This window comes from Sciurus carolinensis, chromosome 18 (genome assembly GCF_902686445.1).
Source record: "Sciurus carolinensis chromosome 18, mSciCar1.2, whole genome shotgun sequence".
Taxonomy (NCBI): Eukaryota; Metazoa; Chordata; class Mammalia; order Rodentia; family Sciuridae; genus Sciurus; species Sciurus carolinensis.
This window is the reverse complement of record NC_062230.1, coordinates 38,065,801-38,093,588: the sequence shown is the minus strand read 5'-3', so window position 1 is coordinate 38,093,588 and position 27,788 is coordinate 38,065,801. Positions and strand designations below refer to the sequence as shown.

Genomic DNA, 27,788 nt, shown 5'->3' with positions numbered 1-27,788 from the left:
AGGCTCCTCCAGGCCTGGGTTTTTGCTGCTAGGAACTGAAGCCCCTTGGCCAGCAGCCACTCCAGCTCCACCTCAGCCCCCACTCAGCCCTGCTGGAAGTAGGGTGGAGGCTGGAAGGAGGTGGTGGAGGGGAGGAGAGAAGAAAGAAAACACTCGGGAGCTGGCCCAGCGGAGTGCCCAGGAGGGTAGGAATGCAGGTACTCCAGACAGGGTATCTGGGGCCCTGAGCAGAGAGAGCAACCTGAGCAAGGGAGAGTCAGTCTATCCTTCAAGTAGAGCCTGGAACCCCTTGCTGGGTAAAGGCTTGGAGGTCAGTCAAGGAAAACTACCAGGTGAGGCCTACTGTCCACACCCACACCATTCTGAGGCTCAAATGGCCCCTTGGGTGGAGGAGGCCAGCTAGCTTCCCGGGATGCACAGGCAGGGTGTAACCAAAACTGCTCTTCATCTCAATTCACCTGTCAAATGGGGCCTCCTTCCTATCTTCAGCCAGAGTGGAACTGACTACCATCTTGGCCCCAAGGCTACCAGGTTTGGGTTGATGGTTTATCCTTGGCCCTAGGTGGGCATTAAGTCCCTGAAATGGGGAGAGGGACATCTGTGATGGGCCTGGGTCTTTGCTGGGTAGCTCTTCCCCAGAGCTGGCAGTAGACCCCACACTTCATCTCTCTGAGGGAGAAGACCTCAGCTTCTAGAAAGTTCTTCAGAAATTCAAATCCAATGAAATTAGGTTATTTGTAGGAAATAGATGGACCTTGAGAACATTATATTAAATAAAATAAGCTAAATGGAGAAAGTCAAGGGTCAAGGGTCATATGTTTTTTCTCAACACTGAAGCTAGAAAGGAAAAAGGAAAAGAAAGGTGGGGATCTCATGAAAATTGAAGAGAGAGGAATACAGTGGAGAACAGGGACCAGGGGAGGAGGGGAAGGAAAGGGAAATACTGGGGAATGGCCAAATTATATTGTTATAGTATATGCATGTGTGAATATGTAACAATAAATCCCACCATTATAAATAATTTATAATGTACCATACAAAATTATGGAAAAAAATTGTAAATCCACTCATCTCACTTCCTGCCTAAAATACTCTAGGGGCTTTCCAAAGCCCAGGGGACAGGCCCTTCCCATGGCCTGCCTCCCATCTGTGCCCCTCAGCAGAATAGTGGGGCAAAATCATCCTACCTCAGGCCATCTGTGCATGTCCCCCTAGTGAACCTTAGCTGCAGCTCCAACGTCAGCTGCTCAGAGAAGCACTAAACCATTCCCAAAAGAGAAGCTCTCAGTACTACCTGGGGCAGGGCCCCTGTGTCTGGCTTACTGGCTGATGCCTATAGGGTCTGTTGGATAAATTAGCAATTTCCCAGTGACTCCATGCCTGCTGCATACACCCAGGTCCCAGCCTCCTTGCATGGAATGCAAATGGTCACATGAGCTCCTGTGCAGACACAACCAAAACATGCATGGACCCTGAGTACTGCGGGTCTGACAGGCCTGCTCTGCCCCAGGGTCTCTGTGAGGCCTGAGGGGCACAAAGGGTCAGGGATTGGAGGGATACTCTGCAGCTGGTCTCTCCTGACCATCCAGGGAAGGAGAGTGGCAGGAGGGGTGGTGGTGGTGAGGATCACAAAGGAAGGGAGGAAGCTGGAATCTCAAATTACCTTCCTGAAGCCACAGGACGCCTCCTCCGCCTGTCTGTGGCAGCCTGGCTGCTCCCACCCTGTGATCAAAGCCAGGCCCTCCAAGGACCCAGAACTGGCTTCCCAGGAAGAGTTTCTAGCAGCAGTAGCCCACGGCCCAGGGGTCTCTGCACCAGGATCCTGCCTGCCCTCCTCTACCTGCTGCAATCTCTGGGTCCTCATCCTGTATGGAGGCTTCCACCTACACCACCACCCCTACAACTCACCTGAGAGGCCTCAGGCTTTGCTCTGGGGTCAAAGATCCTCAGCTGCTTGTCCTGGAAAAGCAGAGAAGAGGAAACAGAAAATGTGAAAATAGAGCCTGCCTGTTTCTTCACCCCAGATTATGATCAGCCCCTGCAGGACTGGCATCAGACGCCCAAGTCCAGTCCCTCCTTATGCATGGGCAGGTCCCACTTCCTGCCCACTTCCCCAGAAGAGCACACTCAACAGTGGCAATGGTTCACCTTCCTGAGCACCTACTATGAGGCAGGCACGTCACAGGCATGCCCTCTCCTCTCTCCCCAATGACTTTATGGAGTGGTGCTATCACGAGGACCTCTGCAAAGAAGAATGCAGACCCAGAACCAGCATGAGGCTGCTGCAAGCCCATCCAGCCCTGTGCAAGATGTCCAAGCTCCTGGGGCGACAGCATTTCTGCATTTCCAACCACAGAACCGAGCTAACACCTCCTAAGGGTCGACTCAGCTTAGTTACTGATCCATGCTACTTAAGGGCAGAGATGGACAAAAAGGAGGAAAGAACTCTACTGAAATAAAACACCCAGACCTTGTTCAAGTCCTTATTTTTATGGAATAATTTGTGTATTTGTACATGTACACAAGTGTACATGCATAGAAAACTGGGGCAGAGGGCTGGGGATACTGTTCAGTAGTAGGGTGCTTGTCTAGCATGCACAAGGCCCTGGGCTAAACCTCTAGCACCACAAAAAAGAAAAGGAAAAAGAACCGTACAGAGATATGGCAGACTCTGTGTCCACTATTTATAGGTTTGGCCATAACTTGCTGTAATAAATTGTTAAGTGCAAAAAAGAAGTTGCAGGATAACATGGCACAGTGTGATTCTATGTGGTCGAAATAAAAAATCTCTATTTGTGTGACCATGTTCCCATATGTTTGGGATATTCTCTGGGCAAGGATAAAGGTCCTAACCAGCACAGGCCAGGGTGTCAATGCTGGGTGCCAGGGATGGGGCAGTGGGGGCTTGTCAATGGGTCCTTTTTATGTTTGAATGCAGCTCTACTTCTGTTTCAACGAGCACAGATCCCTATGTTCACATTATGGAAAATGAACAACTGGAATTTGAGATTAAAAACAATACCATTTGCATCAGAACCAAAAAGTTGAAATGTTCAGTTTTAAATCTAACAAAATATTTATCAACAAAATATGAGGAAAACTACAAAACTCTGATGGAAGAAACTGAATAAGTCTGGGCAAAGTGGCACATAACTGTAATCCCAGCAACTCAGGAGACTGAGACAGGAGGATCAAAAATCAAGGCCAGCCTGGGCAGTGCAGCAAGATCTATCTCAAAAATCTAAAATAAATAAATAAATAAATAAATAAATAAATAAATAAATAACAGGTCTGGGGATATAGCTCAGTGGTAAGGTGCCCCTGGGTTCTAGCTCCAGTACTAGAGAAAGAAAGATGGAAAGGGGGAGAGAGAGGGAGAGAGAGAGAGAGAGAGAGAGAGAGAGAGAGAGAGAGAGAGAGAGAGAGAAAGAGGAGGGGGGAGAGCCAGGGCACATGGGGGGGGGGGACAAAGAAATGGATAGAAATACATATTCATAGATATGAAGATTTAGTATTATAGAGACATCTGTTCTTTCCACCTTGATCTAGAGTCCACACAACAATCCTAATCAAAGTTCCAGAAGTTGCTGTGTGAATACTGACAAACTGATTTTATAGTTCCTATGAAGAAGCAAAAGACCCAGAATAATCAACACAATAATAAAGGAGAACAAAATCAGAGGACTGATACCACCCAATTTTACTAAAAAGAGAGAAACAGATCAATGGAACAGAAAAGGGAGCCCAGAAAAGATTCCCCAAAATAGTCCACTGATCTTTGACAAAACCAGGTAAGGGTTGGAGTTGTGGCTCAGTGGCAGAGCACTTGCCTAGCATATGCGAGGCACTGGGTTCAATTCTCAGCACTGCATATAAATAAATAAAGGTCCATTGACAACTAAAACAAACAAGAAAAACAGTCAATAGCATTGAAAAAAGGTAGTTTTTTTCAACAAATGGTCCTGGAACAACTGGACAACCAAATGAAAAAGGAAAAAAGAATCTCTACACATACCTTACCCTTTTCACAAAAGTTTAACTCAAAAGGGATCACAAAACTAAGCACAGAACAGGAACCATAAAACCTTTGGAAGATAACACAGGAGAAAATTTAGTTGGCCCTGGATATGGCAATGATTTTTTAGGTATAACACCAAAAGTACAATCATGGAAGAAAAATCTCACAAGTGGGACTTCATTAAAATTGAAAATTTCCAGGCTGGGGTGTCACTCAGTGTGGAGTGACTGTCTGGCATGTGCAAAGCCCTGGGTTTGATCACCAGCACTGGGGGAAATATTGAAAATGTGTTTTTCTGCTTTGTGATGTTGTCAAGAGAATGAAAGGTCAAAAATCAAAGCCACAGACTTGAGAAAATAATTGCAAAACACCTGTTTCAAAGAATTTATACCTATAACATCAGGAGAGCACTGAAGGCTCAACCATAAATTGGGCAGGGGTGCACACCTGGTATCCCAACAACTCAGAGCTCTGCCTAACATACAAGGCCTTGGGTTCAATCCCCCACACTGGGGGAAAAAAGGAGGAAAAATCAAGTGACTGCCAGTTGTGAGCAGTTCCCCACCTGGGTGCTTGAGACAGAGAGATGAGCAAACAACCCAGCCGTCACTAAACTCTAAGCCAAGGGCTGGACTCTGCAAAGTGGTCATGGGAACCTTTGGGGAGGAACTGAGACTTGAGCTGAACCCTAAAGGAAAAGCAGAACTTGCTCTGGCAAGGGAAAGGCATTTGGGGAAGGTGGAAGAGCATGAGCATGATGTGGAGATGGGAGCGCGCTGGTGTGAGGGGGCGCGGATGGGGTAGTAGATAGGGCAGCAGGTGAGCAGAGGGCGAGCTGAGGCAGGGGCCAGCCCTGAGAGGCCCTCCAAAGTCAGGTCTCATGGGCAGACTTGGAAGGGCTCCAGGGTTCTGTGTGCAGGGAGTAGCTCCTCTGCAGCAGGCTCCACAGCCTAGACTCCAGGGTCATGTGGTGACATATGAAGGTCATATATGTGAAGAGAACCAAAGACAGAGGGGAGAGGCAGCACAGGGCAGAGAAGGTGTAACCAGAGACAGGCAGAGAGGACAGTGAGGGCCTGAGACAGAAACAATGCCAGGGTCAAGGAAGGCAGCCAGGGACAAGGACTACAGACTAAAGACATGAAGAGAGCAGCAGGAGATGGGGCAGGACAGAGTAGACAGGGGCCTGGGTTCAAACCACTGACAAGCTGTGACTCAGGCAAGCCCTAGGCCCGCTGAAGGATGACAAGGACCATGGGACAATGTCGGTGAAACTCACAGCTGGGTTACTAGGGCTCAGGGCACAGAACCTCAGGGAGACAGCTGAGCCCTCTGGAACTTTAAGGCTGGGTCCCAATAGGAGTCCAGAGTGTGCCCGGGGTTCTGGCCCAGCAGGGGATGCAGCCACCCTGCAGCGGTCCTGTCCATGCTGGGCTTACGGGCAGGCGCAGGTGGCAGAGGCCAGCCATCTGAGGAGCTGGCACGCCCCCTAGCGGCAGCCTGCCCCTCTTCCCTGGCCCCAGGAGGCCCTCCCACAGGCAGATCAGGAATTAAGAGTGAAGAGGAAACCCTTGGGGCAGCAGCCCCACCTGCTTCTCAACCCCCAGGGCTCAGGGTTTGAAACCTACTGCTTAATGAACAAGCCAGAAAAAACAATCTAGGAAATTCACCTTCCAAAAAAGGCAGAGGAGAGAAGAGAATAGGGTCTCTCGAGTGCGTGCTGACCCAAAGGCCTAAAGGCATCTACTGCTGGCTCCTTCTTCAGGGTGCCCATCAACTCCCATCACCCCCATCCCTGCCACCTCCTCCGCTCCTTCCTCCCAGCCCTGGTGCTAAAGCCTTCGTTGCCTACCCATTCTCTGCCAGCATCTTCAGGTCCAGCACAGCACCAAAGTCGCCCACATTCCCCAATCCCACGGTCTTCCTAGACTCTGGTGCACGGCCATGCTGGGGACCCTCTGTCCTAGGTCCAGGCACCACCCTGCCTTGCCTCTCTACCTACCACCTTCTCTTGCAGGTTTAGGATCCTCCCTCCGATGAGTTGGCATACCTGCTGGAGGCACTCCTAGCTCCTGAGCACAAACCATGCTCACCTTTCCACCTTCAGCTCAGACTCCACTCAGGACACTAGCAGGGCCACAGACTAAGGGTAACACTTTGATCCCACGTCTCCAGGTACGCCAGCTCAACAACCCACAACCCCTCTGGGAGACACACAGCCCAGAACATCCACACAAGGTGCCCCTCTGCCTCCGAGGACTTACGGCATGTGCCAGTCTCGGTGCAGGGGCTCCTGGAACCCAGGACCCAGTCTCAAGACGCCCACTCCCTACCCATCTACCACTTAGCACTCAGCGCTCCTCCCCACAGACTTGCATGCCATGCCCACTTGGTTTCTACCATCCCCGGCTAAGGAAGTCCTCTCTGTCTCACGTCCAATGTTGGACACTGCCCACCTGCCATGTTCTGTCCACACAGCAGCCAGGAAAGCACTCCAAATACAAAACTGCTCACCTCATGCCACCACCTGCCTTCTGGCTTTTAATGATCTGATGCTTTCCAGTTGCCCCTGGCGCCTGGGTACCTGTCTCCCCAGGTGTCCAGTCAGGTACCTGCCCCAGCAACTCACTCTACCCTCCCTGCCCCCGGAATGACTCCCCCACCTCCAGACCTCTGCTCCAGAGCTCCTGCTCAAGGCCCAGCCTCCCTAGTCTCTCTGACCCCCTTTTGGAGGCAGGTCACATGTCACAACTTGCCTTTCAACTGTACTACCCTTCATGGAAGGTGGCCACACCCAACAGCATGGGGCTACTATAGTGCCCTGCATATGGACACGGCTGAACATAAACCTCAGGTTTGGATAAATCAGGCGGTAGGGTAAGGCTGGTTCAAGGCCAGGATGGAGCTGAATGCCAAAGGTCAGGGACCAGCAGGGGGCAGTGTGAGGCTCTCCTGAGGCCCCTTCCAAGAAGGCCCAAGTGGGAGCTCACAAACATCCCTCCTGACCTCAGTGCTCTTTGGCCCCATAAATCCTGCCACACCTGCAAGGCAAGGCTGACCCTGTGCAGGGGCCCAGAGGTTCACTGCCTGCTTACCTTGCATGCCGTGCCCACAAGGGCTCCATCCCGGCTCCAGACAACACTCTGTACCAGGTCCCCATGGGCCTCCAGCTCTGCAGAGAAGCAGCCAAGGTCAGGCCCCAGTTCATAAGGGCACCAGGGAAGCAGGCTGGGGCAGGTCTGGTGCAGGGTAACCCTGAGGGCGAAGGCAATGGCAGCGGCAACAAAGAGAGTCCCTCTCAGCTAGGAAGAAATGGGCAGCAGCTCTCTCCAGACAGGAGGCACGTGCATGCAGGATTTCTTCCTGTCACTCTGCCCTTGTCGGGTCCCAGCTGCACTCCACGACCTTCCAAGCCTTGTTCCCTGGCCTGGCTCTCGTTTCCCACCCAGGCTCACTTCCGCTCACTCCGCCACAACACCCCACCCCTGGACCTCTGCTCCTGCCATCTCCACTCTCCTTCCCTAGCAAGGGTTTTCAAATCCATCCCATCCACATGTTCTTTGAAACTCTTCCTGTTATGGGTTTGAACTGTATCCCCCAAAGAGATGTTGAAGTCCTAACTGCCAGTACCTATGACCTTACTTGAAACTAGGTTCTTTTGGGCTGGGGATGTAGCTCAGTGGTAGAGCTTGTGCTGAACATGTGTGAGGCCCAGGGTTAGAGCTCCAGCACCGAAAAAAGAAAAAATTGTTTCTTTGTAATGCAATATAACTGGTATCCTCTTGAAAATGGGCACTTAAACAAGACAAATATGACTGGAGGGAAAGCAAGATAGGACACTGAAGGAAGATGGACACCCCCAAATTAAGGAGCTACAGAGACAGGAGATGCCTGGAAGAGACCCTCCCACAGCCTTGGGGGGTGCTGATCCTGCCCACACCTCGACCTGTCTCCTGAACCCCAGAACTGTGAAATAATAACTCCTGATGTTTCCTACCACCCCATTTGTGAGCCTTCCTGCCTACAGCCAGCGCCTGTGAGTGAGTTATCTTGGAAGCAGCTCCCCAGCTGGAGTCAAGTCTTCAGACAAGTGCAGCCTCAGGAGAACCAAGTCAGAACCACCACCAGGCTAAGCCCCTCCCACATCCCTGCCCCTCAAATACCACGAAGTAACAAATGCTTGTTAGTTGTTTCAAGCCTCTAGTTTTGGGTAATTTGTTCCCAAAAAAATAGATAACTGTGAAGGTTCCCTCTGTGGACTGATTCCGGTTCTACTACCAACTTGTGCCACAGCCATAACCAAGTTATTTGACCTCATGAGCAAGAACTGGCATACTCCAATGGAACTGCTGTGCAGACGGATGTGCAGGCCCTCAGCACGAGGCCAGGCACACGAAGAGAGTCTGAGAAGGGCAGTTATGGCAGGGTTACTGCCTAATAAGAGGCAGGCCTAATCACCCTTACTGCCACTTCCAGGGTCACACTGGTCTTCTGGGCCACCCCAGGGGCTCTCTCAAGCAAGATCTGCACCTTACATTTCATGTCTCCTGTCCCGACACAAAATGGGCACTGGCTGAATTTCCAGGAACTGATGCATCAGAAGGGGCTCCTAGGACACAGGCTATGCTGACAGTCCTCTGTGGTGAGCTCAGTCCACTCCCAACAGTGGCATGTCACAGCTCAGCTGCAGGTCACCACCGTCACCATGACTCAAACACCGAAGAACTGACACAGTGACCACTCCATGGGATGGAAGAGGGAGATGCAGCACCCATGGGAGGGGTGCTTTAGAGAACAAAACACTCATCTCCTGGGTGGGAAGACAGGGGTTATTTTCAACACTGAAAACAGTTTTAGGGGCTGGAATGTGGTTCAGTGGTAGAGTGCTTGCCTGGCATGCGAGAGGCCCTGGATTCAAACCCCTACCCCTGACATACACAAACAAAGATATTTTTAAAAAATTGCTTTCAAGCAATAACAGTATAAGAAAATTATGTAGAAAAATGGAAGAAAGCAATAGAAAATAAAATAACAGAGATGAAAACAGAGGCCTATGTGGAGAGGGATGGAAGCTTATCATAAGGCTTATAGAAGTTGAACTATGTGCATGTCAAATTTTGGTGCTTGTTTTTTTTTTTTTTTGCAGTGCTGGGGATTGAACCCAGGGCCTTGTGCATGCAAGGCAAGCACTCTACTGACTGAGCTATTTCCCCAGCCCTTTAGTGCTTTTTTATTGTTATTTTTTAGTAAAAGAGATTGAACTCTGGGGAACTTAATCATTGAGCCACATCCCCAGCCCTTATTATTTTTTGAGAAAGGGTCTCCCTAAGTTGCTTAGGACCTCTCTAAGTTGCTGAGGCTGGCTTTGCACTTTCAACCCTCCTACCTCAGCCTCCCAAGCCACTGGGATTATAGGCATGCACCACCACATCCAGCAAATTTTGGAACTGTGTGTGTGTGTGTTGCTAGGGATGGAACCCAGGTCCTCATATGTGCTAGGCAAGTGCTCTGCCACTGAGCTAAACCCCCAACCCTGCTACTTTTTCCTTTTTTATTTTTTTTAATTTTTTATGTATTGGGGATTGAACCCCAGAGGCACTCCACACTGAGCTACATGCCTAGCCCTTTTAAAAAATTTTATTTTGAGGAAGGGTCTTGCTAAGTTTCTGAGATTGGCCTTGAACTTATCATCCTGCTGCCTCAGCCTCCCCAGTTGTTGGGATTTTAGGAGTGTACCACCATGCATGGCCCTAATATGTATTTTAAAAAGTCACATTATTAAAACAACAAGCCAAGTGTGGTAGTGCATGCCTGTAATCCCAGCAACTCAAGAGGCTGAGACAGAAGGATTACAATCCAGGCCAACCTCAGCAATTTGGCAAGGCCCTAAGCAACTTAGGAAGACCCTGTCTCAAAAAATGTAGGGATGTGGCTCAGTGGCAAAGTGTCTCGAGGTGGGGAGGGGTGGAATGCGGAGGGGTGGAGTGGAGTGGAGTGGAGTGGAATGGAGTGGAGTGGAATAAAATTAAAAAATAAATAAATAAAATAAAATAAAATAACATGACAAGGAAAGGAAGGGCTGTCCAGATGGAGGCTGTCCCAGGAAGGGCACCAGGGTGGCCATACCTGTCAGAGACTGCTTTTTGGTCACATCCCAGACCTTCACAGCCCTGCCTGCTGCACTTGCCAGAACACCATCTGCAGTGGGGTGGAACTGCACTATTTCCACTGGCAGCACTTCAGGGCCCAGCACCACCCCAGGCACTGAGGGGAGGGCCTGGCCGGGACTTGGCAACCGCCACAGCTTCACCTGTGGAAGAAATGAGTTTGTAAACCAGGGCTATCCCTGGTCCCAGTGAGGTCCTGTCCTGGAACAAGGCCAGTCCACAAGGAAAACACCCTTTGGCTGGTCAAGGGCACCTCACCCACCCTTAGCTGCTGGGGTTGGGGGCTGCATATCCTGTGTTCTGGGGAGGGAGGGAGCCCAGCTCAGGGTTCACAGGGTGTAGCCAAAGGCTGGTCAGAGTCGGGACAGGGGCTCTGCTATCCCCTCCAGTCTCACATCACCCAGGCTGCTTCCCTTGGGCAATAATGTAGTGTAAGGGGTGGTCATCACTACAGTTGTGGGCAGGTACTCCTGCTCCCACGGGCCTGGAGGGAAGGGGAGCAAGTGAAGACCCTGGGGGGGTTCAGAAAGCTGGGGTGGGCAGGACATGAGCAGCTCCTCCAACTGGCTCCACTCACCATCCTGTCAGCAGAGCCCGTGACTAGGAGGAAATCATCAAAAGGAGAGAAGTCCAAATCAGTGACCAGGTCTGTGGGAGAGGAGTGGATAAACTCATTGGAATGTCCTGTTTCCAACTCAGCGGGATCAACCCCAGGCCAGAGCAAGGCTCAGGCCTGTGGAGGTAACACCTTCTTCCCAGACAGAGATAAAAGCCAGAGTCCTTTTGGATACCATGGGAGCAAATGCCCTAGGCCCCCTCCTGCATGACATGTCCACCACAGCCCTGTTGCCCCAGAGAGATGAAAGGTCCTGGCATTAGGAGCTTAACAGGAAAGTGAGCAAGAAGCTCCTCAGGTTACCAGGCATGTATGTGGATGTAGCAGCCCAGGCCAGCCCTCTTAAGGCCAGACATACTGCTGCACCTTCAGTTGTGAAATGTCCCAAGTCACCCAACAAATTCTTTCTTGGATGAAGCAAGCAGGAGTTGGTCTTAGGTTGCGGAAGCGGGACATGGGGACACTCAGAGTGAGCCAGAGTTCAGAGGGGAAACAAGGTTGGTGGTGTGGGGTGGAGCTGGAGGGTGGGGAGGGTGGAGGGTGGACAGGTCTGTGGGCCAGAATCTCCTGCTACCTGCCACAGGGCTGAGCAGGACAGTTTTCCTCACAGCCAGAGGAGACAGAAGAGAGGGTGGCTGTGGAAAGGCACCCCTGGTATAGGCCTGCCTGGACTGCCAGTCAGCAGGCCCACAATAGCGCTGGGCCCAGAGCCAAGGAACCCCTGCCACCCTGATCCTAGGACTCCCTGCTGGGCAAGGCAGGTCCTAGGCCAGGGATAGTAGGTGGTGTGGGCAGCCTGGCATCTCCCACTTGAAGAGACGTGGTAACATACCTAAGTAGTCTGAATGCATCTGCACTGAGTCCTTACCTGTACAGATGCCAACAAATCCTCATAGGCAGTAGGCAACATCACCCCAACGAGGGGATAAGGACACCACCACCCTGAATCACATAACTAACAAGGGGGTAGGTATGGCTGAGGGTCCCAGTACCTTTCCCCAGCTGCAGCAGGTATAAGCTCAGCCTCCACAACACTACCCACACCTCAGGACCACTACAGGTGTCCCAGTGGCCCCACCTCACTGGCTTCTGGGACTAGGGCAGGCATGGTCCTGAGATGAGAGCATGGAAGGGCCTCTGTAGGCGGGAGCCCCCAGAGGCAGAGCAGCAGCCAGAACCCAGTCTCTCCCATCACTGGCACCTATGTGAATGGCACCTGTTACTTCAAGGACAGGTTCTGAGGAGCTGGAGCTCTGCTACCCTCAAGAGTAGCTCCCTGGGGGTGTTCCTGCAAGGAAAGGCTCTGAGGACCGGCCATCACAATGAGGCTACCACCCACTCCTAGACAACTAGTCCAGCATCTGTTTAGAGAGTGCTAGTGATGGGGGGGTTCACCACCTTTCAACGACCTCACCCACCAACGTGCAGTGGCTCCACCATGGGTAAAAAGCGCCAAGAGGCAAACATGGAGCCAGGCCCAGCAGCACACACCTATAACCTCAGCTACTCAGGAGGATGAAGCAGGAAGGTCACAAATTAAAGGACAGCCATAGTAACTTAGCAAGACCTGTCTGAAAATAAAATTTAAGAAGGGCCAAGGATGCAGCTCAGCACAGAGCAACTGTCTAGCATGAGAGAGACCCTGGGTTCAAACCCATGTACACCAAACACACACACACACAGGATAAGCTTTGCTAAAAGATGGACAAGGTAGAAAACATTTGTGATCCTGAAAAGGATAGCACCTGGGCAGGGCTCACAATCCACACAATCCATCTACTAAAGTGGGAAAAACTGGGCATCATAATCCATCTAATCACTCATCTTAGTTGAGCTAGTTAATTCCTGAAATGTAGAGAAAAAAATCACAAACTGTAATACTCTCAATTGAAAGCTAGAACATGAGCCGGGCATGACGGCACACCTGTAATCCCAGCAACTCAGGAGGCTGAGGCAGGAGTATGGCAAGTTCAAAGCCAGCATTGGCAACTTAGTGAGGCACTTAGCAACTCAGAGAGCCCTATCTCTAAATTAAATACAAAAAAGGTCTAGGGATATGGTCCAGTGGTTAAGCACCCCTGGTTAAATCCCCAGTGCCAAAAAAAAAAAACAAAAAAAAAAAAACTACAACATGGACAAAAACAAAAAAAATAAAAAACTTGGCCCTTGTGTTCAGCCTTTGCTGGTATCTTTAGATTAGCTTTTATCACCCTAATACTGACAACTGATTTATTATTAGCAATTATTGCAAGACGCAAAAAAGACCTTACACTGGATATAGTGGCATGCACCTGTAATTGCAGCTTGGGCAACTTAATAAGACCCTGTCTCAAGATAAAAAATAAAAAGGGCTGGGGATGTAGCTCAGTGGTAAAGTGTCCTTGGGTGGGGGTGGAGTAGTACATACTTTGGCATTTCAGGATCATACAGTCTCTGTCAACTACTTCACTCTGGGCAAGAGGTGTAACTTAGTGATACAGCAGGTACTTGGCATGCACAAGGCCCTGGGTTCAATCTCCAGCACAAAACAAGGCAAAACCACTCAACTTCACAGCTGGTGCAAGAAAGCAGCCCAAACTACAAGTCAGTGAATGGGTGGGGCTGTGTTCCAAAAAAACTATTTATGAAAATAAGAAGCTGGCCGGATATGACATCAATGTGCAAAGCTCTCCTGCAGAAGCAGAAAGTAGATCAATGGTGGCCTGAGGCTGTGGTGCCCAAGGTAGAAGCAGATTAACCCCAAAGGAATCATCTGGCGGATGATGAAAATGTTCTGAAACTGGATGGTGGTACACGCATCTCTATAACTTTGATAAAAAGCATCAATTATTCACCTAAAGCAGGCAATGTTTATATAGTATATAAATGATGCCTCAATAGTTCCTTTTTAAAGTTTGTATCAGAAAACACAGATAAAACTGGGCACGGTGGCATATGCCTGTTATCCCAGCAGCTTGGGAGGCTGAAGGCAGGAGGATCACAAGGCCAAAGCCAGCCTGGTCCTAAGCAACTTAGTGAGACTCTAAGTAAAATATAAAAAGGGCTGGGGCTGGGGCTTTAGCTCAGTGGCAGAGCATTTGCCTAGCTCTGTGTGTGAGGCACGGGGTTCAATCCTTAGCATTTCATAAAAATAAACAAATAAAATAAAGGCATGCTGCCCATCTATTAAAAAACAAAGGGGGGCATTGGGGATGTGGCTCAGTGGCTAAGTGTCCCTGGGTTCAATCTTTGGTACAAAAAAAAAAAAAAAAAAAAAAAAAAAAAAAACAACCAGATAACATAACTTAGCACATAGCACTCCAGATAAATACTGACTATTGCTATTAACTGCCCTCATCGTCACCAATAGAAGTCCTGCAGTGAGCAGCCTACCAGTTAAAGGATCAAGGATCTTCCCCTTTCCGTCATCCCAAGGCCTCCCAGTAGGCTGCCAGGAACACAGCCAGAGTGCCTGGGCCAACAGCCGCTGCAGCTGGACAGAGGAGACAAAGCCACTCTGGTCAGTGTTGCCTCAGTCTAGGGAGAGCAAACTGTTTCCTCAAAGTGGGCAGGTTGCCAGGTGCCCCAGAAGCAACTACAGCAGACAACAGTTCTGTATAAGGGCCTATCTATGGTCCAGCAGCCCAGCATGGCCACCTTCTTGGAGGGCCCTGAATGGCTTGGTTGCAGAGGATGCCTGGTCAGTGAGAGGTATCCCACTGGGATCCAGGAGAAGTTACAGGGCTAAGAGACACAGGAGTGAATCCTCCATAGCATGTCTCTGTCCAAGTGACAGAGAACCAACCTAACCCTGGACTCTGCACTGCATGTCTCCCCCCTTCCAGTTAAATAACCTGGAACGTCCAGCTTCCCACCTCTCTGCCTGGACTAGAATTCTAAACTAGCCTTCTGAGCCCAGTCACTTTGCAGAACACAGTGAGGACTATGAGCCACAGGCTGTGGGGCCATGGGACCACATGTATCACAATCCCTGACCCGGGGAAGGGCCAATTCTAGGCTTCCTGGGTCAAGCACCCACTCACCTGAATGACAGCCCAGGTAGGCCACGTGTCTCTTGTCTTCTCCTTGGCCTTCCAGGGCCACAATGCCCAACACACCTGTTAAGCAAACACAGGGGCCCTTTGACTCTGGACCTAATGGGGACTATCTACCTCCCTCCGAGGGGTCCCAGAGGAGATAAGAACCAAAAACTCAGCCTAGTACCTCTCCACAGCCTCTGTAAGATCACATCCCTCTGAATGTAGTGGCCCAGGGTAGGTTATTCCCTACACAAGAACCGTCTGTGCATTAGATATACAGATTGCAATGAAAAAAGAGGTTTTCTTTTTCTCACATTGTGGACCATATAAAAGGTCCACTTGAGGCTGGGGATGTGGCTCAGAGGTAGAGCACTTGCCTAGCATTCAAGAGACCCTGGGTTTAAACCCTAGTACCACAAAAAGGAAAAAAAAAAAAAAAAAAAAAGGTCAGTGTGGCTAATGGCTGCCATCTTTCTCACCTTCACCTGAGAAAGAAATCAAAACCCCAAGGTAGAAGTGTTGAGGGACCAAGAGAGAGGTTGGGGCTAAAAGCATATATAAACCTTTGGATACAGGTCTGCCTGAAACCCACAACTTCTCAGACAAGAAAAAAAGGTTATCATGAGCAGCCAAAGGAGTCCAAACTAACACAAGGGCTTTTCAAATCATGGTACTCTTATTAACCCAGCTACCCAAGGCCCTTAGGCTAACAGACAAAGAAAGGGTAGCCTGTGGAGAGGGCTTGGAAACAGAAGCATCAGTCCACTCTCTACACTCCTGGGCATACTCTTGTTGACCACAACCACTGTGGTTTATATGCAAGCACACTGGATTGTCAAGCTCAGTGCTGTATACCTGTAATCCCAGGGACTTGGAAGGATCTCAAGTTCAAGGCCAGTCTCAGCAACTTAACAAGGCCTTGTATCAAAATTTTAAAAAATAAGTACTAAAAAAGCCTGGGGATGCTGGGTGTGGTGGTGCACACCCGTAATCCCAGTGGCTTGGGAGGCTAAGGCAGGAGGATCACAAGTTCAAAGCTAGTCTCAGCAACTTAGTAAGGCCCTAAGCAACTTAGTGAGACCATGTCTCAAAATAAAACATAAAAAGGAGGGGTTGGGGAGGTGCTCAGCAGTCAGAGTGCTTGCTTAGCCACAATAAGGCACTGAGTTCAAAACCTGGCACCAAAATAAAACACACTGGGGATATAGTTTAGTGGTAAAGTGCCCCTGGATTAATTCCTAGTCCCTTAAAACAACAAGAAGAACACCCTAACCAAAATCAATCAGATTACTGCATATTAACAAGTAGGCAGGTGTCTAAGGCCCTGTGTGGTACGCACATGAGCTCTTTCAAACCTCTGGCCTGCCAAGAGAATCCCATGTCCTCCCCTTAACCAAGTCCACCCCATACCTGGACAGTCAGAGTTGAAGGCAATCAAGGTACAGCTCGATTTTATCTGGTTCCCACATGAAGGGGCGGTTCCTGCACGAATGTCATTGATCCAGGCCTGAAAATAAAGATTAAGAAATGTGTGGTGAGGGCCAGATTTCTATTCAAGACTAAAACAGCAGGCAGAGGCCACAGTTCAGGGAACTCTAAAGCTGCAGCAATAGGGATGCATTATTTAAAACAAACCTTGTTCCCATTCACACAGTCCTTTAGGAAATGCAAAACGTTCTTGAAATAACCTAAGTCACCAAAGGGGTGATTTTGCTTAGTAAGTCAGTTCCCTAATAAGGATGAGGAAGCTGTCAGAAGGAAGCCTGTTTCTGTAAAAAGGGAAGGAGGGAGGCAGGAGGAGGAGGAGTGAGTATCTAAGACAGAAGATGGCTCAGCTTCCCCAATGGTACTGCTGAGGGTTCTGCCAGGGTCCAGAGGCCCCTCCAAACACCAGGAGAAAAGCACACACTCTCAGAAGGGAAAATCAAGGCTTGGCTTTATCAAAACATGCCCTTTCCACTAAGTCTCCTAGATGAGTGAACAACTTACCCCCATGGGTATGGGGTACTTTTTTTGAAACGGAGATCAACAAGGACCTCATATTTCCTCTGCTGGTTTCAAAGCATAGCTCTTTGCTCCTTCCTGCCCCAATGACCGAGCACCTGCACTTCCCAGTCCACCTGCCTGCAGCATCACACCTAAATCTCCTACTTCCAAGTTCACTTGCCACCAGTAACATACCAGTACAGACTTTATTTTCCCCTTGTGTTTTATGTTTACTGTACAAACATAGTGAGAGTCTCTTTGAAAAGAAGAGCAGATTGCCTGTTCTCTCATCTCCCTAACATAAATTCTTTTAAGTTTTGACTGCAATCCATGGTTCCATTCCTGACTGTTTACCTTGCTGAACTGAGGCCCACCCAGGAGTAAGCAGGAGGGCCATCCAAGTACTCTCCAGACCCCCAAGGAGTACTTACTGCACTGCCAGCAATGATCTTAATGCAAATTTAAAACCTAAACACCTCCCTTCAGTATTTAGAAGGTTCCCCACTGCACTCAGAACAAAACCCAACTTCTTCCCCAAGGCCCTCAGGCTCAGCAGAACTTCTCTGCACTTAATTGTCACTATGCTTTCCTGGTCACTGCTCTCAACTCCATCTGCCCTCTCTTCATCCCTCCACCAGACTTTCCCACTTCTCACCCTTTGAGCTTCTGTTGAAATTCAAGCAGGCTTCCCCATCACCCTACTGAAATTAACCCCCACATTGCCACCCTTCATCTTGCGCCCCCCCCCCGCCCCTCCTCCTCGTGTTTGTGTCCTTCAATGCACTTATTAACACGTGCAATGTAGTCAGGTGCAGTGGCCCACACCTGTAATCCCAGTGGCTCGGGACGCTGAGGCAAGACAATCAAGAGTTCAAAGCCAGTCTCAGCAAAAGCGAGGCACTAAGCAAGTCGGTGAGAACCTATCCCTAAATAAAATACAAAATAGGACTGGGGATGTGGCTCAGTGGTGGAGTGCCCCTGAGTTCAAACCCGGTTGCCCCCTCCCCGGAAAAAAAAAAAATTGCAATGCTCTTGTATGTCTCTCTGCTTGCTGGCCATCTCCCTCATGTAAGTGCCACCGGGAAAGGGAAATGCGGTCGCATCTCAGCGGCCCTGACTTGCTTGGGGCTGCTGATTGGGCCACTTAAGGTCAGTTCTTAAGTCCAATTATTCGAGGACACTCCCAGGTCTTCCAAATAACACAAGGAGTGGCAGACGAGGGCTGGCATCATCTCTGAAGCACATCCCTCATGAGACCTGTTGCCCTTCCGGAGGTCGTAGGTATGCCCCGGCCGACAGCACCAGCACCCGGTTCAGCTCTTCCTCTGAGCTCCACCTGCTCTGGCTTCCCCAGGCCCCACCCAGGCGCTGGCAGCAACACCACTACTAAAGGAAGAGCTTGCAGCAGAGAGAGGAGGAAGCGCTAGCGGAAACCCGAGGGAGGGCCCGCGCCTGGCCAGCGGCTCCCCTCTGCAGCTGCCACACTCGGACTCGCCCAGGCCAGGGAGACCAGCTTCGGGCAGAGCGGTCTGCGGCGGCGGGGAGGAGCCGGCAGGCGCCAGAAGCTCCCCGACCCCGGCTCCCCAACAAGGCCGACCGGAAGCAGGGAAGGGAGGCAGCCTCGCAAGCCTCAAGCCTGGCCCCAGCCGGGAGGGCTACTCCGCCTCAGAGGTCCCGAAGACAGGCGAGCGGGCCACGCAGGCCGCTGGGATCACCGAGCAGCGGGGTCGCGTCACCGGGGAGCCGCACTCTGCCCTCCCCGCAGCGACGGGGCGGCCCAGACGCCTGGGCCTGAAGGGAGAGCCCGGGGGAAGTCGGGTTGGGAAACTTGGAGACCCCGGGAGTCCACTGCGGGGCCGGCGCAGGGGGAGGGCGGCCCGAGGGGGCCAGTGTCTGGGCTCGGGGCCAGAGGGGCAGGCTCACCTCTCGGCGGGACGGACGGGGCTCCATGTGCCGGAACTTGGACACCTTGAAGCGGTTCATGGCGGCAGATACCGTGCGGACACAGGTTGGATGACCCGGGCGTCGGCTCTCAGGTGCACGCTGAGCAGCCGCGACTCACGCTGCCTTCTGCCCCACCCGCAGCCCTGGGTCCACGGCCACGCCCCGAAACGCCCCCGGCCAATCGCAGTCGTCTGCGGGCCGCATGACCACGCCCCCAACCCCTCTCCTTGAGCGCGCTCGCCGTCGGCCCCGCCTCTCAGCCAATTGCCGCGAGGCCTCCCACGAAGCCACGCCTAGATGCCAAATGAGCGCCGGCGCGAGTGGGCGGTCACGTGCTTGCGGCTGTCTGCCCACCGCGCGCGTGGGGACCCAGTTCAACAGTCGAGATTCCGCCTGCAGGATTTGTCCTAGGAGGCTTATCAGCGGGGTAGGCGCGCCCCCCTGCACTACCTACCTCCTCAAGTAGGGAGGGCAGAAATTAGCTCCATTCCCAGACAGGAAACCGGTCTCAAGGGGACGATAAGGGCTGAGGATATGGTTCAGTGGTAGAGTGCTTGTCTGCCGTGCTCTGGACCCTAGGTTTGAGCCGCAGCGAGGGAAAACAACAACATCAAAAAAAAAAAAAAAAGGATAAACCACTGGTCCTGGGTCACACCGATGTGACAGTGGGGGAACAGGAGCCCAAGCATGACACATATCCCTGTCCTCGGGGCCTACCCTAAAGTGTCTGCATCTTCTTTATCCAACTCGGGCCAGGTGGCTTGGTGGGAGGGTGAGGGGCTTCAGCATAACTCCTTGGAGGGTGTCTTGGCTGGTCCTCTCCAGCCCGTGGGTGTGGTGGGGCATGCTCCCCCGCAAGAAATTACTTAAGGCATTTACAGATAAACAGGAAAGAGAGCAAAAGATAAGAATCCGTTAAAAAGGTATGTGCCCAAAGGCACTGCCTGGCTTAGTTCCCCAGCAACTCGGGAGGATAGAGTGTAGTTTTGTTCTGCCAGTGACTATTGATTCCAAGCCATCTCTCATCAATTTGAACACTGACTTCATGAAATCCGCATGCTTTGTGCTTTAGAACTGGCAGAACACCTGCCCAAGCTTGCCTGTAAAATGGACTTTGATCTGAGGAATATGACTGATTGGTCTGAAATGGTCAGCTGCTTTGAAAATTCCCTTTCTGACAAAGGTGATAGGCTGCGCAGACCAAGTGATTCTGACAGGCCCTGAGGGAATTGGAAATAGGGGTTCTTTCTCCAGTCAGAGGTAAATTGTGAAAACTGATAGACTGCTTACCTGTATCCTACTAAGTGATTTAAATGCATCTTTGATAAGTAGAAAATGGAATGTCAGTAGAGTTGACCAAGGTGTAGGATACAGAACTTTAAGCATCTGGCATCCACAAGTGTGCCATATGCCCACACTTACCAGATCTGGATTTCCAGCAGCTTTGGAAAAAACACCACCAGCTCAGTCATGAGTTGGTTGTGGTGTTTCATTACTGCAGATATTGCTTTTAAAATAGCATGGTGAAAAAGTATACAATTTGGGACTGGGGTTGTGGCTTAGTGGTAATGGGTTTGCCTAGCATGTGTGAGGCACCCAGTTTGATCCTCAGCACCACATAAAAATAAATAAATAAACTAAAAGCATTGTGTCCATCTACAACTAAAAAGAAATTGTTTTTAAAGTATACAATTTACCTCTATAATCCCAGCCGATCAGGAGGCTGAGGCAGGATGAGTACAAAGTCAGCCTCAGCAATTTATCAAGGCCCCAGGAAACTCAGTGAGACCCTGTCTCTAAAATATAAAAAAGGGCTAGGGACTTGCCTCAGTGGTTAAGTGCCCCTGAGTTCAATCCTTGGTACCAGGGGAAAAAATATACAGTTTACCATCTTAACTGGGGGAGGAGGTATGAAACCCAGGGCCTTGCTCATGCTAGGCAAATGCTCCACCACTGACTATATCCCCAGTCCTTAACCTTTTTTGCGGGGTTGGGTAGTTATCAGAGATTTAACTCAGGGGCACTCAACCACTGAGCCACATCCCCAGCCCTCTTTCGTATTCTGTTTACAGACAGGGTCCCACTGAGCTGCTTAGTGCCTCACTTTTGCTGAGGCTGGCTTTGAACTCTTATTTTTCCTGCCTCAGCCTTCCAAGTCACTGGAATTACAGGCGTGAGCCACAGGACCTGCCTATAATCATTTTTAAACATACAATTTGATGGCATTAAGTACATTAACAGACTAAATGTGGTGGCGCACACCTGTAACCCAGCAACTTGGGAGGCTGAGGCAGGAGGATCACAAATTCAAGGACAGCCTCAGCAACTTAGCAATACTGTCTCAAATTTTTTACAAAGGGCTGTGTATGTGACTCAGTGGTTAAGCACCTCTGGGTTCAATCCCCAGTACCAGAATGAGAAAGAGAGAGAGAGAGAGGGAAGGAGGGAGAGAGAGAGAAAGAAAGAAAGAAAGAGAACAAAAGAAAGAAAGAAAGAAAGGAAGGGAGGGAGGGAGGAAAGAAGAAAAGAAAAGAGAGAAGAGAGAGAAACTCTTTACCATTACACAATAACTCCCCATTCCTCTTTCCCACCAGCCCCAGTCTCTATGAATTTTACAACTCGAGGTACCTCGTGGCTGTATAAATATCTCAGGCCATGCTTTCAATTCTTTGGATATATACCCAGGAATGAGATTGCTGGGTCGTATGATAAGTTGTTTTGTAGGTTTTTTCTTTCTCTCTCTCTTTTTTTTTTTTTTTTTTTTTTGAGGGGACAGTTTGTCATCATTTGTCTTTTAATTTTGAGACAGGGTTCCACTAATTGCCCAGGCTGGCCTTGAACTTGTGATCCTCCTGTCTCCACCTTCCTATAGTAGGGATCACAGGCTATACCACCACACTCAGAAATATGGTAGTTGTGTTTTTGGTGAGCACATAATGGATATGGGTTTTGGGGTTTGTTTATTGGTTGGTTGGTGCTGAGAATAGAACCCTAAACCTTGAGTATGCTAGGGAAGTACTCTCCACTTACCTACACTCACAACCCAGAATATTGCGCTTCTTAAGTCACAATTCCTAATAGGTTAATACCATTCCTTAGTTACTGTTTGCATCAGTAGTATTTTTTATGTGTAGATGCTTTTTGCATCAGTACTATTTGATCTAACTTTCTCCTAAGCTGACATTCATATAATACTCAATATGCTTCAGATGCAAATCAACTGTACACCTTATGCAAAGGTTCACATAAGCCTCTTAAATCTGCTTGGTGTCATTTCATTGTTATCCCTGAAGTGTTTATTTTTATATATTTATAAATCTACCATTAGGTCAGATGGGCCTAAGAAAGAATATACAGAAAGCAAGAAAGCCATTAACAGGGCTGGGGGTATAAATCAGTGGTAGAGTGCTTGACTGGAATGCATGAGAACCTGGGTTTGATCTCCAACACCATAAATAAATAAATAAATAAATAAATAAATAAATAAATAAATAAAATGTGGATGAGAAGGAACCAGAGGGGTGGAAGTATAGAAAAGGGAAGGATTGATCAATACATCAAGTTTCTTGAGAAGGCAGATGATATTGGAGTCAGGGGAGATGACTTAAAGCCATTAACACCAGAGGTAACAAATGAACATTGCATGGCATAAATCTGGTCCACAGGAAATGCTACAGACTACATGTTTGTGTCAACTCAGAATTTATGTGCCAAATGTCCCCTCCAACCCCAGTGGGATGGTATTAGGATGTAGGGCTTTTAGGAGGTAATTAGGTGTAGAGGATGCCACCAGACGGTGCCACCAGGGGAAGCCCCATGGGAGCAGGCTCTGTACTGCTGAGCTATGTCCTCAGCACACATTCGGATTCTTATGAGATGAGAAAGGACTAGAGCTCACTTGATTTTTTTCTGCGAACATCAAGGAAGACCCTCACCAAGAATCTGACTGTGATGGCATCCTGATTTTGGATTTCTAACTTCCAGAAGTGAGAAAGATAAATATATGTTGTTTAAGTCACAGTCTCGTCGCATTCTGTTAAGACAGCTAGAACCAACGTGACACAAGTGCTTCAGCTGATTTGTATAGCATTTATAAAAATTTGGAAATTACATAAAATTTCATATAGTTTCTTTCTTTTTTCTTTTGCAGTACTGGGGATTGAACCTAGGGATGTTTTACCACTGAGCTACATCCGTAGTCCTTTTTTTTTTTTTTTTTTTTTTTTTTACCAAGCGTTGAACTCAGGGGCACTTAATCACTGAGCCATATCCCCAGCCCTTTTTTATATTTTGAGTTGCTTGGGGCCTTGCTAGGTTGCTGAGGCTTTGAATTCACAATCCTCCTGCCTCAGTCTCCCAAGCCACTGGGATCACAGGCATGTGCCACCTTGCCAGACCATAGTCCTTTTAATTTTTTAGTTTTAGTTTTGTTTTTTTTTTTTTGAGACAGGGTCTCACTAAGTTGTCAAGGTTGGCCTTGAACTTGCAATCCTTCTACCTTAGCTTCCCAAATCTGCTAATTGGCATATAGGAATTCACCATTCCCAGTTGGATTTCAGATTTTTGAAAAAATGGAAGGATTTGGTAATATTGCATCCATATCCTCACAAAGCTACAGGGCCAGAGCTGAATACTACCTGTTCCTTTTAAAGCAGGTGTTCTTGGGGAGTGGGGATGTTGGGAAAAAAATAAAGCAGTTATTCTCCCTGGGCATGGTGGCACATGCCTGTAATCCCAGTGACTTGGGAGTCCAACCTCAGCAAATAAGCACGACCCTGTCCTAAAAAAGTTTAAAAGAGAGCCCTCGCATGGCCTGGCTCAGTGGACACTAGGACTCCAAGATGGTGTCAGTTGTGTAATGAAAAAGAAGAAACTCGTGCATGTCAAACTAGGGGAGCTTCCAAGGGATTTCACCCCTAAAGGCATTGTGGGAGCACTTCAGAGAGGTTACTGCCAGTGCTAAAACAAGTACATCAATGTGAAGAAGGGGAGCATTGCGAGGGTCAACATGGCGCTGGCAGCATACGTCCTTTTTCAGCCATTGCCTTTCTTACAAAGAACTCAAGCATGAGTGGCAGTGCAAGTACCATTGAAGAGGGCCAGTGGGAGAGCACACTGTGTACTCCTGACTGGGACTGCCTCTCCGATGAAGGGGAGGCTTCATCCTTTCATATCCTGAGTATTAATATCCAATAAAATCTGAATGGTTAAAAAAAAGGTTTAAAAGAGAATAATTAATAATGAACCAGTATTTGGAAGTCCATTGTGGGGAAGTCTTCCTTGTGGAAAACTCAAATATGCTTCATCCAATGAAGGAACATTAACAGAAGAGGGACTAGCAAGGAGGACAAGAGCAAACAACCTACACAGAAGCTGAAGTCTTAGGACACATCCTAATTTTTATTATTTTGCAGTTGCAGGGATTGAATCCAAGGCCTTGCATGTGCTAGGCACATTCTCTAATACTGAGCTATGTCCCCAGGCTTTATATCCTAATTTTAAACTGTGATGTCAAAGGTATTTCCAAAACAGTGTCCCCTTAAAATCAGTGGTTTAAAAAAATGGAAAGGAAAAACTAGTGGTTTCCATAAATCAGAGTTTTTGCAAGAGAGGAATGGATGAAGTCAGCCTCGGTGCCAATCACAAATTCCTTAGGTCTAATTATCTGCCTCTGAACTTATTATTTACTTAAATGTGTGACGGTTTGACATATTTGACTCCATGGAAATGTTATAGGCCAGGCTATATGGGCAATGACTAAACAGACTCCATTTTACCCTGAGACTCCATGTCATGTAGGAAATGCTTCTCCCATGGGAACACCCCACCCCTGTACCCATCAACAGTTGCTTAGTATGACTTGTTTGGCAACACAAATGGCAATTCTTGCATAATGAAAAACTGTTCTCTTTTTGATTCCTATTTTCCTAAACAATGTACCATATCAACAGTGATGTCAACAGCGATTGTCTAGATATTAGTAACCATTCTTTAGTTTGTACCTAAGTAAGGTCATTTTGACCCACTTCCCCCTTCTGCTAATGATTTTAGATCTCATGATGTTAAAATTGTAATTTTAAATCATAACAACAGACATTTATGATTGATGTACTGACATGGTATAAAACCCCCTACAATATGGTCGGAGCTGTTCTCCCAATAGCCTTTTTTGAGGCATTGTGTGAGAAAGTCAGCTGGCCAGCTAATAAAGACTCTCAAATCAGGACTTCTCGGTGGTGATCGGTCTGTTCTTAAGTTGCGCCCCACAACAAAATGCACATTGAAAGCATTTTTATACTTAAACCACACCTTATTCACTTCAGGATCTGATGCAGAAAGATACATGTACTTATCTCAGAAATTAAAAATTTTACAACTACATATATTTTTAAATCTGGGTAAGCCGGGCATGATGGCATATACCTGTAATCCCATCAACTCAGGAGGCTGAGGCAGTAGGATCAAAAGTTTGAGACCAGCCTCAGCAGCTTAGTGGGGCCCTGTCCCAAAACAAAAAAATAAAAAGAAAGTCTGGGGATGTTGCTCAGTGGTTAAGTGCTTGTGTGCTCATCCCAGTCTTTGGCAACAGGCCTGGGATAGATAATTTGTGTCCTTTAGAAGGTAGGGCAACAGTTCCTACATGAGGGTGGCAATAAACTTGTCCTGCCTCCCTCTTGTGAGAATCAAATAAAATGAAACACAAGAAAATATTTTGTAAATTATCAAGGGCTATGCAACTAAGAGTTATTGATCACAATGACATGATAGGCCACATGGTTTACAGGAAAGAGTCATTGTTTCACTGTTAGACCTGGCCTCAGGTGTTGATTCCCTCAGTCACTGGCCATGTGACCTTGAACAAATCTTTTCATCTTTCAGAGTTTATTGTATTTGGGTGGAGTGTCCACTAGGGAAAATAGTCTTTTCCTACCTGCCTCACAGAGTTGTGATCATACTGAAATATAAAACATAAGAAGAACTGGGTGTGGTAGCATACACCTGTAATCCAGTGGCTCAGGAGGCTGAGGCAGGAGGATCACGAGTTCAAAGCCAGCCTCAGCAACTTAGCGAGACTCTGTCTCTAAATAAAATATAGAAAGGGATGGGGGGGGCTGGCTTAATGGTACAGTGCTTGCCTGGCATGTGCAAGGCCATGGGTTCAACCCTCAGCACCACATAAACAAATAAAATGAAGGTATTGTGTTTTATCTACAACTATTAAAAAAAGGGGGCTGCTGGGGATGTGACTCAGTGGTTAAGCACCCCTGGGTTCAATCCCCAGTACCAAAAACATAGTAAGATGCTTTGTGAACTGTAAAGAAGCTATTCTTAGCACAGTTACAGCTTTCAAATTTCTCCATAATCGCAGTACATACTGCCTGAAATTGGAGCCTCAAACATCTCAAACGCTATAAGCCCAAATAATAACTTGTCATTCTCCCAAAACCTGCTCCTTAACCGGGTTCATTAACTTGCTTGTGGGACCATTTAAAAAGTATCTGCTCTGGGCCGGTGTTGTGGCTCAGTGGTGAAGCGCTTGCCTAGCATGTGTGAGGCACTGGGTTTGATTCTCAGCACCAAATAAAATAAATAAATAAAATAAAGGTATTTAAAAAAAGTATATGTTCCATCAGGGGTGGTGGCTCACACCTGTAATCCCAGTAACTCTGAAACCAAGCAAGTTCCAGGTCAGCCTCAGCATCTTTAGTGATGCTGAGCAACTTAGTTAGACCCTGTCTCAATATCAAAAATAAAAAGGGTTGGTGATGTAGTCCAGTGGTAAAGTGCCCCCGAGTTCAATTCTCAGTGTCTAATTAATAAAATAAATAAACAATAAAAACAAAAAGTGTCTGTTCTGTTCCCCAACAACAGTCAAGAACCATAGACCAGACTACTCTAGAGGCAGAGAAAAGACTAGAATGCCTTCCATTTGGTTGTCCAGGACTGGGGATGTAGCTCAGTGGGAGAGTGCTTGCCTAGCATGTATGAGGCCCTGGTTTCAAGCCCCAGTATCTATCTCTGCTTCTTTCCCCAACTGCACCTGCCCCCCATGCGCGCACACACACAGTGGGAGGGGGGACTATTTGGCTGTCCAGAGTATCTAGAGTCCTGTAAGACTCTTCTCAGATCTTCCTTAAGAATCAAGCCAAGCTAGGTGTGGTGATGCACACCTGTAATTCTAGTGATTCTGGAAACTGAGGCAGGAGGATCACAAGTTCAAGGCCAGCCTCAGCAACTTAGTGAGACCCTATGCAAATTAGTGAACGCTGTCTTAAAATAAAAATTGGGCTGGGGATATGGCTCAGTGGTAGAGATCCCCTGGGTTCAATCACTGGGACAAGAAAAAAGAAAGAAAAAAAGATTGACATACACGAAAATATCCTGCAAAATACTGGTGGGTAGAGAGCAGGAGAAGGAGCAGTGATCTTCCTAAACCCATCGATGAACCCTTAGGTTCCCTTCCTATTGCTTGGTGAGGTGGTGGTCTTGGAAGAATGCAAGTTGAAACTCCTTTGCAACCTATCAGGCAGGTCTGCCTTTCTAGCCTCCTCCAGTTGCTAGACCCTAAACTTAGGGTTTAATCAAACACTTTCACATCTCCAGACATTAGAGTTCTAAATTCTTGCCACTTGGATGACTTTATTCCTACCAGATGCACTTTTCATCAAAGTTCAATTGGAACATTACCTCTCAGAAGGTAATGTCTCAGAACCCTCAACGGTTCAATCCAACTCCCCATCCGTTAGAGAAAAAGAATGACTCCTCCTCACCTAAAACCTGCACACCTAGATAGTATTTAGTACAGTTACTTGTGTTACTTGTCAAGGACCCCTGCCTCCCCACTTTGGGAATTTAATCCAGGGCCCCCGCCGTTGTTTGTTCGTTTGTTTTTTGGTAATGGGAATTGAATCCAGGAGCACTTAACTACCGATTCACATCCCAGTCTTTTAATTTTTTAATTTAGGGCCTCGCTAAATTGCTAAGGCTGGTCTTGAATTTGCGCTCCTCCTGATTCAGCCTCTGGTGCCATTGAGATT

At 48.3% G+C, this 27,788-nt stretch overlaps 1 protein-coding gene and 1 pseudogene across 2 annotated transcripts in view; one reads left to right on the top strand and one right to left on the bottom strand.

The window, feature by feature from the left end:
- Coro7 (coronin 7) overlaps positions 1-18,899 on the bottom strand; it is a 52,360-nt gene extending 33,461 nt beyond the window's left edge. The window contains exons 1-7 of one of the 2 annotated variants that reach the window (XM_047533218.1): positions 18,730-18,899; positions 16,231-16,327; positions 14,824-14,898; positions 10,763-10,833; positions 10,145-10,328; positions 7,114-7,190; positions 1,909-1,959 (exon numbers count right to left, since the gene is read on the bottom strand). In XM_047533218.1, the coding sequence (XP_047389174.1) occupies positions 1,909-1,959; positions 7,114-7,190; positions 10,145-10,328; positions 10,763-10,833; positions 14,824-14,898; positions 16,231-16,327; positions 18,730-18,789 (615 nt within the window). In that variant the 5' untranslated portion in view covers positions 18,790-18,899. The remainder of the gene's footprint in view (positions 1-1,908; positions 1,960-7,113; positions 7,191-10,144; positions 10,329-10,762; positions 10,834-14,823; positions 14,899-16,230; positions 16,328-18,729) is intronic. The other variant, XM_047533217.1, reaches the window with a different exon arrangement.
- A 4,709-nt stretch (positions 18,900-23,608) lies between these two features.
- Positions 23,609-23,843, top strand: LOC124969772 (ATP synthase subunit f, mitochondrial-like; annotated as a pseudogene).
- The last annotated feature ends 3,945 nt before the right edge of the window (positions 23,844-27,788 follow it).